At 42.9% G+C, this 13,032-nt stretch overlaps 1 protein-coding gene across 1 annotated transcript in view; it reads left to right on the top strand.

The window, feature by feature from the left end:
• The first annotated feature begins 5,022 nt into the window (after nt 1–5,022).
• EMB (embigin) overlaps nt 5,023–13,032 on the top strand; it is a 22,998-nt gene continuing 14,988 nt past the window's right edge. The window contains exons 1-3 of the mRNA XM_010563529.1: nt 5,023–5,103; nt 10,037–10,123; nt 12,300–12,389. Coding sequence (XP_010561831.1) covers nt 10,045–10,123; nt 12,300–12,389 — 169 coding nt within the window. The 5' untranslated portion in view covers nt 5,023–5,103; nt 10,037–10,044. The remainder of the gene's footprint in view (nt 5,104–10,036; nt 10,124–12,299; nt 12,390–13,032) is intronic.

The raw sequence follows: 13,032 nt of genomic DNA, 5'->3' as shown, positions 1-13,032 counted from the left end.
GATGTAAACAAGCCCTGTTTCACCACGCAACTCGGTGCTCCCACTTATTGCTGCTAATAACTGAGCAAGTACAGTAGCAGAATGGAGGAGCCCTTCCTGTATAGTTTATTGTATACAAGGCCTCTCATTTTTTTTTAATCTTTGCAACAAAAGAGAAACTATTTTTAAGAGTTTGAAAGGTTGGAAAATTAAGAATTCATGAAAAAGAAAGACTTACCAAAGGTGATCTTCTTCCTGATATTAAAGCAGTAGGTGAGACTGCATGCCCTCAGCATAATTACAATTACACAGAGTAATTGTTCTGAAATTGTATTCAGATCACAGGCTGGCTTACGTTTTCCAAGTACACTACTATAATGAAAGCTACAATGTCCCTCAAAGTCTGGTCTTGCTTGAGACATTTAAAATATTTTCTGCACATTTTGAAGCAACAGCTTGCAAAACAAACCCTGTGATGGGGTGGCATGCATTGGTACCACAGTGAACTCTATTTCTACATTAAACTAACAGATTGTAGGAAATTTTAGCTGTCTGTACATAAGGTTTCAATCTAAATTGTGTTTTAAACAAAATACTGTTTTTTCATTATATTTTCCAATAAAAAAGTCAGTTTTGTTCAGGCTTTGGAGGGGATGGAGCAGGGGTGGCACAGGCAGAAAGACAGAACAAACTGTTTGCCAAAAATCTTACTTGGCTGACTTTCTGGTTGCCAGTTCCTGATGATGGTGTGTTTGTCATGCTCTTTTCCGAGCAGAGCCATGCTGCAACATCTGCAACCCTGCAGAAAATCAAACCCCACACAATAACAATCAATATTGTATCTTGTATGATCAGTATTGCCAATCTCAATAATTGGTACTGGCAGCAAACAGATGTTTAAGAAATGTGTTTCTAAAGCACTACAGCCCAAATTTTTGTTTCATCAACAGCTCAGATCTTAGAACATGACATCAAACATTTGATAAATGGCAGAATTCTCAATAGAGATTATATGCTTAATCTTGCAAACTGCCTTTGAGGAGGTGACAGGAGATACTGGGATTTACAGCCACTCAGCAGGATGCAGACATTGCAGAGTAGGCAATTGCAGAGTATGCAGATTGCATAATCTGGCCTGTAATTTTAAATCCAGCCAAGAGGTCAGTTTAGTTAAATCCTTCAAAGAAAGCAAGCAAAGATAAATGTTTCAGGAAGACAATAAAATTCCATTTTTTAGTCTTGTACTAGCATTCAATATATTGCTTTGGCTCTCAAACACGTGCATTCTGCATTGTTTTTTTGTTTTATTATTACCTGTTACCACAGAATGGGGAACCCGTGGAGAAGTTGTGTAGCATCTACTCTGGCACATCATTCTGATAGCAGTCCATAGATTAGTAACACATTATCTCCTGGCCTTGCAAAATTATCTCCTGGCCATGCTTGCAAGACATTTCTGAAAGAATTCTAAATTGTTTCTCCTATTTCCCACTGTTTATTTTCATGCTTTTCCAATTAAAAATTTCACACCCATAAACAAATGTCTCCTCATTAAAGTTCCTTGAATGTTAGAAAAACCTAGCTAGAGTCTAATAAAGCCTGATGATTCAGCTTCAGATACTGAAAGCTGCTAAGCACCATCCCTGAAACATACCCGAACTGCCACCTCAAAGATTTCAGTCCCTTTTGACTGTTGCTTCCTTTTCCCAGTTCTTCTCACATATGTGTTAGATACCTTTTCACAATTTCAGTGGATTTTATAAAAAGCAAACCTCCAGCCAAGGAAACTGCTGGATCAGGTATGTCCTTTGGTTATTTTACTATTTTAGTTATTAACAGAAATAAATGAATGCCAAAGACGGGGCTTTGAGAACATAGACTTGGTTGTTGGAGAAAAAGAGCTGTTGGAGAAAAAATTATCATCCAGATTTTTCTTGCACCAGTAATCAACATGTCATAGCAATTTTCAGAGTTTCATTTACTTTCCTTCCACCATGAAAAATTTTGGCAAAGATCTTCCAGATTAATAAACCAGCAATTTGCCTTTATCAGAGGTTTTATTAAATATAAAAATTTTCTTATAAGCCAGAGTATGGTTCAACATACGAATCCTTGTTCCAAAACAACTGTCACATTTGCCAAGTAATTACCATGTGAGAATAACTCAAAGTTTCTCTCTGGAAGTGAGAGAAAAGAATTAGCTCAAAAAAGAAGAGGAAAATATACTGGATGTAAAATTAATAGATGGAACAGATTAGTCGTCGTATGTAAAATTTACATAGAGATACTTTCCCTGAAATTCCTAATTACCCACCAGTGTTTCCAAATGCAAGCAAATATGACAGCTAATTTTTTTTAATATCCTCAATATTCTACTTTCTCATAGCTTGTTATCACTAACCTTATTATTTCTGAAATCTTTCATTCCTATGCTTTCAATGATCTACCAAATCCAGCAGCAGTACTTGGGGAATAATCTAGTACTAGCATATTATTATGGTAAGGCAAACTCTGGAGCACTGAAACCCTTAAAGGGCTGTTTGGTTCTCTGCTCGATCAGTTCCTCTAAATTCTGCTTCCTCTTTGCCTCTCCCCCTTCCATTGCTTTGTGGCTTCTGTACCTCATACCATGAGTATAGGAAACAGCTCCCTCAGGAGTAGTTTAATAATTGTTTTCCTCCCATTCATCATTAGGTAGGTGTGGGTTGTACCATTAGCAGATGACAAGCCCTGAAGAAGAGCTGAGAAGGAATCCTGCAAAGGTATTCATCATGTCTTCAGACTGCTTTGATGCTCTACCCAAGACGACTTGGTGGGAAAGACAGAAGCCAGTCCTATACAGGACATAGTGTCAAGTCACTCAAAACAAATCATCTCCATTAGAACCTCTACAATTTCCACTGAGCAAAAACTGATAAAGCTACAGCTAGGTCCTACATCAGACTGTCTCGTCAGCTCCATTCCTGACAGCTGGCAGAGTGTAGCCATAGATTTCTACATTGACTTGCCCCACGCTAACCCATCCATGTGATTTCCAGGTGGATAAAATCTTCCTCACCAAAAGGTACTGCATACCCAACTGCTAAATCAGGTGAACATGTTTTCTTTTCATCCATTCCAGGGAGAGCTAACTGGAACTACAAACCAGCCCCTTCATATCTGAAGGCAGTCGACATACCCTTTTCTTCCCCCTACCCTCCCCCCCCTTCCCCCAAGAGGTAAGTGTCTTCAGGCCTAACTGGTTCAAATAAAACAGCTTTCAAGCTCCAGCTGATTTTTTTCCCATTAAAAGCTGAAGATGTTCTGCCATTCCTAAACAGCCTTATCTGACTTGGATTCTCTCTCTGAATGCCATCGCCCTGTGCAGTTGTAGCAGGCTAACAGATTAATGAACTCTGGGTGTTCGATCTCTCCTTAAAGCACACTGGTACTGTCTATCACACCATGCCACAGAACTATAGGTTGCAGCTAAATTTCAAAAGCAGTGGATTTACAGCTGTATAGGCATCACTGTGCATTGACTACTCATATATATGACTTCCTACATTTTGTACGTGAGCTAACCAACCTCAGAGCTGGAGCACAGAAGACTCTATCCCATTGCTCCAAGTATATGAAAGGCATTCATTCTTTCAGCAACAGAAAAGGCTCCTCTCTATACATGGTCCCATTTAGCCAGCAGGAATCCTGAGTCTTCCTGTGACAGACAGTAAAGGCTTAATGAAACAATCCTGTTCCCAGTCTTTTACCATGAGTTATACTTATGGGGAGATTTTATGATGGCCACTGTACTGCTACTGGAGGACACGGATGGCAGCATGAATATATGCCATGCTGGAAAAATCAACCCACAGGGTATTTGACTTAATCCTGCCCCAAATAAACTCCTACACCTCTGCCAGCAAGGGAGAGCTAAGATGATGTAAAGGCTTAGTTGCAGTGACCTTTTCGCACTGTTGATACAAACCTTATACACAATTCAACTTTTGCGTTAGCTGAAGTAACTGCATCTTAATAGGAAGGAAGAAGCAGTAAGCACCCCATCGTGGAGACTCTCCTTCAGAGAATACCACCCTGCAAAAATCCAAATTCAGTTATCAGTCAACCAACAGAAATGCACAAATATTTAGATATATGAGTGGTTTACTATACGAGTACTTATACATACAAGCTGAAACAGTCTAAGCAACTAAACTGTGATTTTAAAGGCACCAAGCGGTAGCCAAAGTCCCAAGATGAGTTTCTTAGAAATGGTGCTCCCTGGGTATTGCTGCCCAAGCCAGGAGATTGATCAAAAAAAAGAGATGTAAAAAGCCGGCAGCTCTCATACAGTATAACCCAGCTGGCCCTGGAGCCACTGACCCTCAAAGCTGGGCTCTCCAGAAGATCACCAGCCAAAGGGCAGAGACAGGCTGCGCTCTGCCCGAGGCAATCTTCTCTAGGCAAACCCTTCCTTTCAGAGCCAGCTGCCTCCGAGGGTCGGTCGAGCCGAGGCAGTCCTGCAGCAACAGCTGCTTTTGGCCAAAACCACGACACGACACGACACGACACGACACGACACGACACGACACGACACGACGCCCCTACGCGCTCTGCCCGCTTCCAGGTGTCCCCGGCCAGGCTCCGAGCCGGGCCGGCTGGGGGGGCCCCTCTCCAATTAGCCACCGGTGCTCACCCACGCCCTTCCTTCCTCCCGCCGCATAAAGCCCGGCGGGGCCGCGCCGGCGGCCACCACGCTGGCGGCGGCACGTCCTTCCCCTGAGTGAGGAGGAGGAGGAGTGAACGGTGGTGCCTGCAGCGGCTTCCCGGCCTTTTCCAGCCGGTCCGTGCCTGACGCTCGCCCCGTTCGTGGATTTGGGGCCGCTCTGTTGTGGTTTTGATCCCCGTCGCAGCTGCAGCAGCCGGCTCTCCCGCAGAGCCGCTCCGGCCCGCTCGAGGCTTCCTCAGCCGCCGCCGCCCGCGGGCGGTGCGGGGCCGAGCCGAGCCAGCCGGCGGGGGGAGAGCGACACTGGGAGTGCGGCGGCGGCCGGGACACCATGCCTGCCGCCTTCTCCGCGAAGCGCCCGGGGCGCCTGCCGCGGCTGTTGCTGCTCTGCCTCTGCCTCTCGGGCGGGAGCCCCGCAGGTAAACGCTCCCTCGTGTCGCGGGCTGGGCCGGGCCGGGCTGGTCCGGGCGGCTGTCACGCCGCGGACGAGGGCTGTCCGCCCTCGGCGTCGGGGTGGGCTGGGGCGAGGGGGGCAGGGAGGGCACCGCCTGGGAGCTGCGGCGGAGCAAAGGTCCTCCCTGCCCCGAAGCATCCCCCCGGGGAGCCGGGGCGCGGTGGCCCGGTTAGGTGGCCGCCTCAACGACTGAGGCGTTTCCTCTCCTCAGCGGCCCCGACCGGGGTCGGAGCTCCCCAGCGCTGCCTCCTCCCCGGCACCCGCTGCGGGGGCGGCTGCCGCCCCGGCCTCCCCCTGCTCTCTCGTCTTCAGCGTCAAAGAAGCCTTCGGGTTTCTCGCGGGCCTGCTGGGAAGTGGGGATGCCCTCGCCGCTGTCCTCTAAGGAGCGGTAACGCGGCCGTTAGCGTCGCCTCCCCGCGTGTCTGACCGTGCTGGTGGGCAGCAGGCAGGCTGCGGTGCTGAGCCGCATCCCGCCGTGTTCGGTGCTGTGGTCTGACGCCGTCTCCCGCTTTCTGCCTCGCAAACGGGAGGATTTATGAGCCCGCAGGTGCGGGGCTTGGACGCTGAGGCGTAGTGTTCTATGGCTGCCCTGTCCTTATCAAGTAAAGCATGGTTTTAACCTTGAAAAAACTCAAATCGGTAAAGCGTCAGTATGCCTGGCAGGTTGTGAGGGATGTTCCTGGGAGGATTGTCTGTTGCATTTCTAAATATGACACTGACAATCCATGGAGGAAGAGGGCCTTCAGCCTTCTGGGGCCTGTTCTTCCTCTAGTAGTTTTCAGTGGTCAAGGAGCAGGCCAGCCACTCCTAAGGAAATAAGAGCTTTTTTCTAAAGCTAGTGGGTTTCTGTTGTTAGTCCCTGTTTATGAAGCATCACAGAGTAGTACAGAATGGTAACAGAAGGAAGTACCAGATTGCTGATGTGTGCTGTGCAAGATGTGATTGTTGGAGCGTGTCTTGCCGAGGCTGAAAGTTCTGCCAGCGCATATATGTGAACATTATTGCTGTGGCTTTAATTAACCATCAGTGGTTTAGCTGCATTTTCAGCGTGCGATATGTAAGTAGTTACATGTTTGTTTGTGCCTCTGTTGGCCTTCCTAATACTGAGAGGAGCAATACTGCTCCTTCAGTGATGATAACTTCTGTAGAATTTGTAGTAGTTTCACATAATGTGAAAGGACAGAAGTGTTTTGCAGTTCTCAAGGCTTGTTTAAAATACTGCTCTGTAGTTCTTAAAGCTCCTTTAAAATATATATGTGTATTTATGTACACACACATAAAACTTGAAGTCCTTTCTAACAGTTTATTTCATTGATCAAAAAGTTTTGTGACTTTAAATGGCCTGATATTTGTAGGAACATGTGAGTCATATTATGGCAAGTTAGCCATGTGATATTTATTTTTGATGAATTTTACTGCCGAAAACCGTACCTAATGGTGGTTGAAGCAATTCTAGGTTTATATAAAGCCCTCAGTGAAATAATATCCTCTTCTGAAAAAAAACCCACCAAAACTAAAAAACCCAAACAAAAAAAAATTTTCATGATGATTTAAATGTAGGAAGAGTATTTTACTTTTGCATTGGTTATTAACCAAATGTGCAAAAAGCTAGTCAAGCACAGGGACTAGCTGCACAGGTGCAGCAAGGAAGTTCATGCTCCCTTGGAGGGAGGAGAACTAAAACTGCCTTCTAGTGAACTCCAGAAACAGTGTGCATTCTGGAGATGTGGGAGTTCAGCAGGTTTCTTCAATCAAAAGAAATGCTCGCAGTGAAAGTGACCGGAGGGAGTACTAGGTGCACAAGGACTAAGTTGCAGAAAGGCAGGTTGCATAGCCTTCTGCAGGTGGTCAGGCAGATACCACAAGAGGCCTCTTAGATTTTTATTTGGAGATAAGCAGCTTGAGAAGAGTTCTAATTATTCTGTTAACTTTATCTTTTAGTCTTGTAACTATTTAGTTATTGTTTTGAAAAATTTAAGCCATCACTTATTCTGTATTGAGTTGAGGGTAATTTCTAATTAAGTATCACAACGTTGTTCTTCAGAGTTTGCTGCTTCATCTGGTTATTGTTGTGGTTGCCTAATTTAGTTGCAGTGTGTGCTGCCAGATTCCTTTAGGAAAAGCAAACTCAGTATCTCATCTCTCAGCTTCTGCTTCTAAAGATCCAAGGAGTTATATGAGTAAAGGATACACCTAATTTCTTACAGACTTTGCTTCCAGGTTGGATTTTTCTGGTTTGCCCGGAGGGAAGGTCTTCTATCAGGGCATTTGAAAGTCCTTCATGTGGCTCCTGGTGCCTCAGGAGAGCTCAGCCTGCAGCTTTTCCCTTTTCTAGGGGCACTAAGAGGTTCTGGCAGCTGATGTTAGATGCTACTGAATGCTTGTGTGCTTGCATAGAGTATAAAATTAATGTAATGTCAATTAATTTAATATCAAACATTAAATGAATGTTGTTAAATTCAACCAAATTCTATCTCAACCTTTTCCTATTCAGCTACTTTTCTGGCTGAAAAAGAGAGCGAATAGATTTTAAAGCCTGAAATTGCTCTGGTGATGACGAGTATGGTACATCTGCACTTTATCCCCCAAATATTGGCTGCAGTAGGGAGCAGAGGTAAGGCAGAAGAATAAGGGAATGACCTCATACTCTCTCATCTACTCCTTCCTGTGTAAAGATCAGGGAACAAGAACTTGGCAAGCTACCACACTATTGATTAAATCTAATGCAAATCAGTTGTAGGCTAAGGCATGCAGCCATGACTCAATAGTTTCAGAAGTTATTCCACTTGACTTGTTTACATCACTGCCTGGCTTGATGACACTAATCATGCAGTGCTGGGTCATCTTGATCTCTGATGCTATTCAGCAGGTGTATATGAGAGGAGAAGAGCAGTGCAATGTTATATCTGTGCTGTGTAGTTTGACATATTAGACAGATAAGAGCCAAGAATTGGAAGCAGTGGTGACTAGAAATAATGCTACTTGACTGCTTTCCCTGGGTATGTGAATCAAGGAAAAAAGCCAAGATGAGAACCCTGTTAGTATGCAAACCACATTGTAGGTTATCTGCCATCCTTGCAGAGAGATAACAGAGCTGCTGTACAGCTTGGCACTGGCACCTTCTAAATTTATCATCTTTGGGGATTTTAATTACTGTGCAGGTGATGCATCTACTAAGCTGACACAGTCAGGTGATCCATGACATCCTTAGAATGCCTCAAGATGCTGCAGATATAAAAATTCATGGACCTTTCTTCAACCTTACCATGAATATCAGATGCATAATAGCTCTCCCTGCTCTCAGCACCTCTGTCAGGCAGAGAATAAGACTCAGTCTTCTTACTGCCTGGGTCATAAGCCAGCAGATACTCAGACAGAACAGATTTCTTAAGTTCTTTGCCTGGGTGAAGGGCTGGGAGGGAACACTTGGCTGTGGGACCAGTGGACTGGTATGAAAAAGTAAAAAAAATTAAGAGCCTGTTGTTAAGAACCACTAATGCTTAATTTTTTTAATCATATCCTCCAAATACCTTGTTTTATTCTTGATCCGAACTGGTTGAAGTACGATAGGCAGATTGAGAAAGCAGATGATGCAAGCTGGACATGACTGACATAGTCTGGAGTAACTGTGTGCTAGAGGTGCCAGCAGGAGAGTCTGTAGGTCATCTATGCCCATAGTGCTGAAATGGGGTAGGAGTGTTAGTAGTGTTGTTCGCTTGTAGGCAGGGTGCTGACTTCACCTTCTGCTGAAGGCACACAGTTCTCAAGAAGTTTGAACACACTTGAGGTATGATGTAGCTTTCCACTTTTCATCTATGCTTGCTGCTGTCTTGGATGTCTAGCAGAGCTTACTACCCCTCCCAGACTTCAGTTACAACTGCAAGACATGTTATCTTTTCTCTGTGTAACTACTGGCCAAATAGTTTAAAAGCTACTAATGTGAGATTGCTGAGAGTTTGAGGAAGAGTGTGTCTTGCTGCTATGTCAGTAGAATATGTCCTGGAATATCTAAGCATGTGAATTACCTAAGCAATGTTTATTTTACACTAACTAGTTCTGCTACCCAAATGTGGGAACAGAAAGGAAAGAGCAAACATCTCGGTTTTTATAAAACATCTAGGGACCTTGAATTCTTAATAGAAGAGTGATACAGCAACATACTCAAACTAAGCAAGTCTTCTTCCTCTTCCCCTGCTGTCCTTTCTCTAGTCAAGCACATAAAGCAAAACTGTAGAGTCTTGACTGGCTCTTACACAAACTGTATTATAGGAGCAGAATCAATTTGCAGTGGTGTTAAGGAAAATGAAAATAGTCATTAGTATTACTTGGTGAAGTCCATGTTTGACACAGAGGCCTTTTGTTTTGCTCACCAGGGTGATAATAGAAGGAAAGGAGGTTGTTCACTGCATCACAAAACAGGCTAGACACGTAAGGTTGTAATGAGGTCCTTACTCTTTTAGTGAATCTGCTAATCTATGTTTAAAAATAACCAGCTAGTGTCAGTGTCATAAGCTGTAGTAGTCTAAGCCCACAAACAAGACAGGATTTGAGTAAAGTATAACTTTATACAGGTTATAAAGTTTATAGGTCTGCTGGAATATTCTGAAGAATGGCTTTGCCTGACTACAGAGTAACTACAGGAAGAGATCTGTATACAGAAATTAGAGGTCAAATAAATACTGCCTCTGTTCTTTAATCTTTTCTTGCCTAAAATAAGCTAAAGAACTAATGAAAAGTAATTCTTGCACATTTTGCTTCTATATGCTCAGAACTTGAGGAAAAAAATGGAGGTGGTAGGCTGAGGTGAAGAGGTTCTGTTTGAATTCTTCTCATGAATGAAATGCTTCTTAGTTCAACTCAGAGAATAAAGTTTCTTTAAACCCTTTTTTCCTTTTTAGATGCAACTATGACAACACAAGATGCCAGTCAGTCTCTGGCAAGCTCTTTGACTAAGATGCAAGCTGGACTTACTGAATCATCTCCTGGTAATTGTTTTATTTCAGCACACCTAAAGCTATAATACTTTTTCCTAGTGATATTAAGTCACCATATAGAGTTTACATTTTCATACTAAAGTCTTTGGAAATAAGATTGTGACTTCTCAGAAGGAACAGAAGTAAATATATCATCTATGCCTTTTGAAGTTACTGCAAGAGCTTAAGAGTTGTAAGCATCTCAATGACTGTGGAGAATGCTATCCAACTGCCAGTTGTGTGTTCTGTTGCCCTTATGCATATATGCCATAAAAGCAGGCAATGACCCTGGAGGTGGGACAATTCCCAAACTAGAACCATTGCAGGAGGTTCTGTTCTGGCCACTAACACCTGACAATTTTCCATGTGAGGAGTCCTTATGCTCTTGTGTTAGTGAAAGGTATAATAATGCCCTTGTATCACTGTGCCTGCTAGCTTCATCTATCTATTTTTTTTAATTATGGATGTGTTAAAACCTTCTGTTGTCCCCACACTTTATTCACCATATTCTGGATCTTAACTGTGGTTTTGATAGGGAGCAGAGAATAGGTTCTAGGCAGGAGAAGAAACCAGTGGTTGTTGATTCCACCCCTCCTTCCTCCATAAAGATTAGAGAAGCAGGAATTCAGTAGTGTACCAAAGCTCATGTTGATTAGTGCAAATCAAACATGGGCTAAGTTACATTTATACATGAACTCAGACAAGTTCTGACAAGTTATTCCATCTACAGTTTTGTCGTTGGAGAGATAATGCTACTTACCTGGTGTTCGGAGCTTTTTCGCGCAATGTGTGTGGGAGCTAGAGGTAGTGCAATAGCTAATAGATTCAATAACTCCTTCCATACATAAACACACATATACATGTCAGCTAAAATACACAAAGTATTTCTATAATATGACTTCATCTGACTATTTTCATTTGATATGTGAATTAAGAAAGTCAGTATGAGGATCCTATTAGTGTACAAGACACTTTAAAGATTGTCTAGTTTTTTCTGGATGGATAACAGCTACCATATGAACTTGCACTGGTGCCTTCTGAATGTATCATCATGAGGGGTTTCAGTAACAAACCAGGTGATGCGTGTACTAGACTGACATAAACTTAGGTGATCCATGACAACCCTGGCATGCTGTCAAGGTGTTTGCACACACAGACAGAGGAAGATTCCCCAGAACTTTCGGCCTTCATGTGTAAGGGTAAACACTTGGACTACTTTATTTCTCCATCAGGCAGAGATCCAGGCTTGCTTGTGCTCTTCTGTACAGTAGAAGGACTCACTGTCTGGTGCTAGGAGACAGCTTTATAATTTTTTTTCTTAAAAAGCCATTTTAGACTAGTAGTTGAGACTGACAACAGTCTGTCATCAATCACCAAATGAACTAGCCTGAAGCTCTGTTCTTCCACATTGTCCACCTTCATATACAGGTTTATTGTTCTTAAACTGGTTGAAGCATGAGGGAAGGTATGGAAGTGCAGATGGAACAAGCCAGGCAAAAGGCTGATTGCCTGTAGCGTAGCATTCCTTGTGTTGTGAGCTGACGTTGATAAAGAAAAACACTGCTTTGTGGAACAGGCCAGCAACTTGGAAAACGTGTGGTATGTCTGCTTGTGCTTGGTCAGAGACCTATAGACGCAAACCACTAGCAGGGACCTCCTTCAGCACAGCTCAATTCTCTCAACTGTAGCCAAGAGGCATGTGTTAAAGAACTTTACCTCAAAGTTCACTATTTTATGCAGGAAAAGAGGAGGAGTAACTCTGAGAGATCTAGGCTTTCAGAAATACTATTTCTACTGCATAGTGATCAACTCTGCCACCCAGTGCTTCTCTCAGTGAGAAGACTGAAGCTTTAGCCCAATTTTCTCTTTCCAACTGTGACTGGGAAGCTTTTCAGTCCATGGACAGGAGAGGTAAAGAAGCCCCTCTTCTACAAAAACTAGACTAATTTTCTCCTATAATGCTGTATGATTGGGCAGATTCTATCCATAATTACTGTTTATATATTTCTGAAATGCATTATAAAGTAATGGACAATAACATTACTTTGCAAGCATGTAAAACATGTGGCTTAAAACATTTAGTGTATTGTGTATACCATGGCGGAGGAAATCTCTATTTCTTTGGTTTCATCACTAAATAAAAAGGAAATTAACTTTTTTGTAACAGGCTTGTTTTCTCACCTTTCAGAGCCCATGACAACTATACAAACTGCCAACTGGCCAACTCAGGGGAGCCCTTCAGATCATTTGACACTTGGACATAATGGATCTACACCTGGTAAAAGCAGTCACATGTTGTCTTCTACTTCAGTTGTTAAATCTTGGTTATCCTAAGGTTCTACCTTGGTATTTTCTAATCAAGTGGTTATGGAAGATTTATATTAGTTGATAATTACCAGGACAAACAGTTTGATGTTTAAAGCTGTATAGAAAGTAACTGTGGAAACTGAAAAAATGAAAATTACTTTAACTGTATTGAAAGGACCTTTCCTTTAAGCATAATTTCTTACATCTCCCACAGTGTGCTTCAGTTTACTGGGAACTTGTATGCAGATAGTACAATACTAATGAAACAATTCTGTGTGTAGATGTGGAAGGGTGATGCTTCCTCAGCTACATCTGTTGTTTAAGCTGTAGCTTATTAATTTGCTTTCTTGCTCTGTTCTTGAAATGCACAGAGCATGAGAACAAGTATAGCAGTGGGAATCAACTGTTTATACTTGGAGCTGCCTGCCTGATAGCTGTATCAAGCTTTGTAGAACTTTAGAAAGGTAGTCTGAATAGTATGCTATCCACAGCCCTACAGAAAAGGGATTTTGCTGGCCATATTAAACCTTTTAAATGTAGAATCATAGAATCATTTAGGTTGGAAAAGACCTTCAAGATCATTGAGTCCAATCATCAACCAAGCCCACTAAACC

This window comes from Haliaeetus leucocephalus, unplaced genomic scaffold (genome assembly GCF_000737465.1).
Source record: "Haliaeetus leucocephalus isolate CR32 unplaced genomic scaffold, Haliaeetus_leucocephalus-4.0 Scaffold169, whole genome shotgun sequence".
Taxonomy (NCBI): Eukaryota; Metazoa; Chordata; class Aves; order Accipitriformes; family Accipitridae; genus Haliaeetus; species Haliaeetus leucocephalus.
Note: the sequence above shows the minus strand (reverse complement) of the source record. Positions and strands in the feature narration are given on the sequence as shown.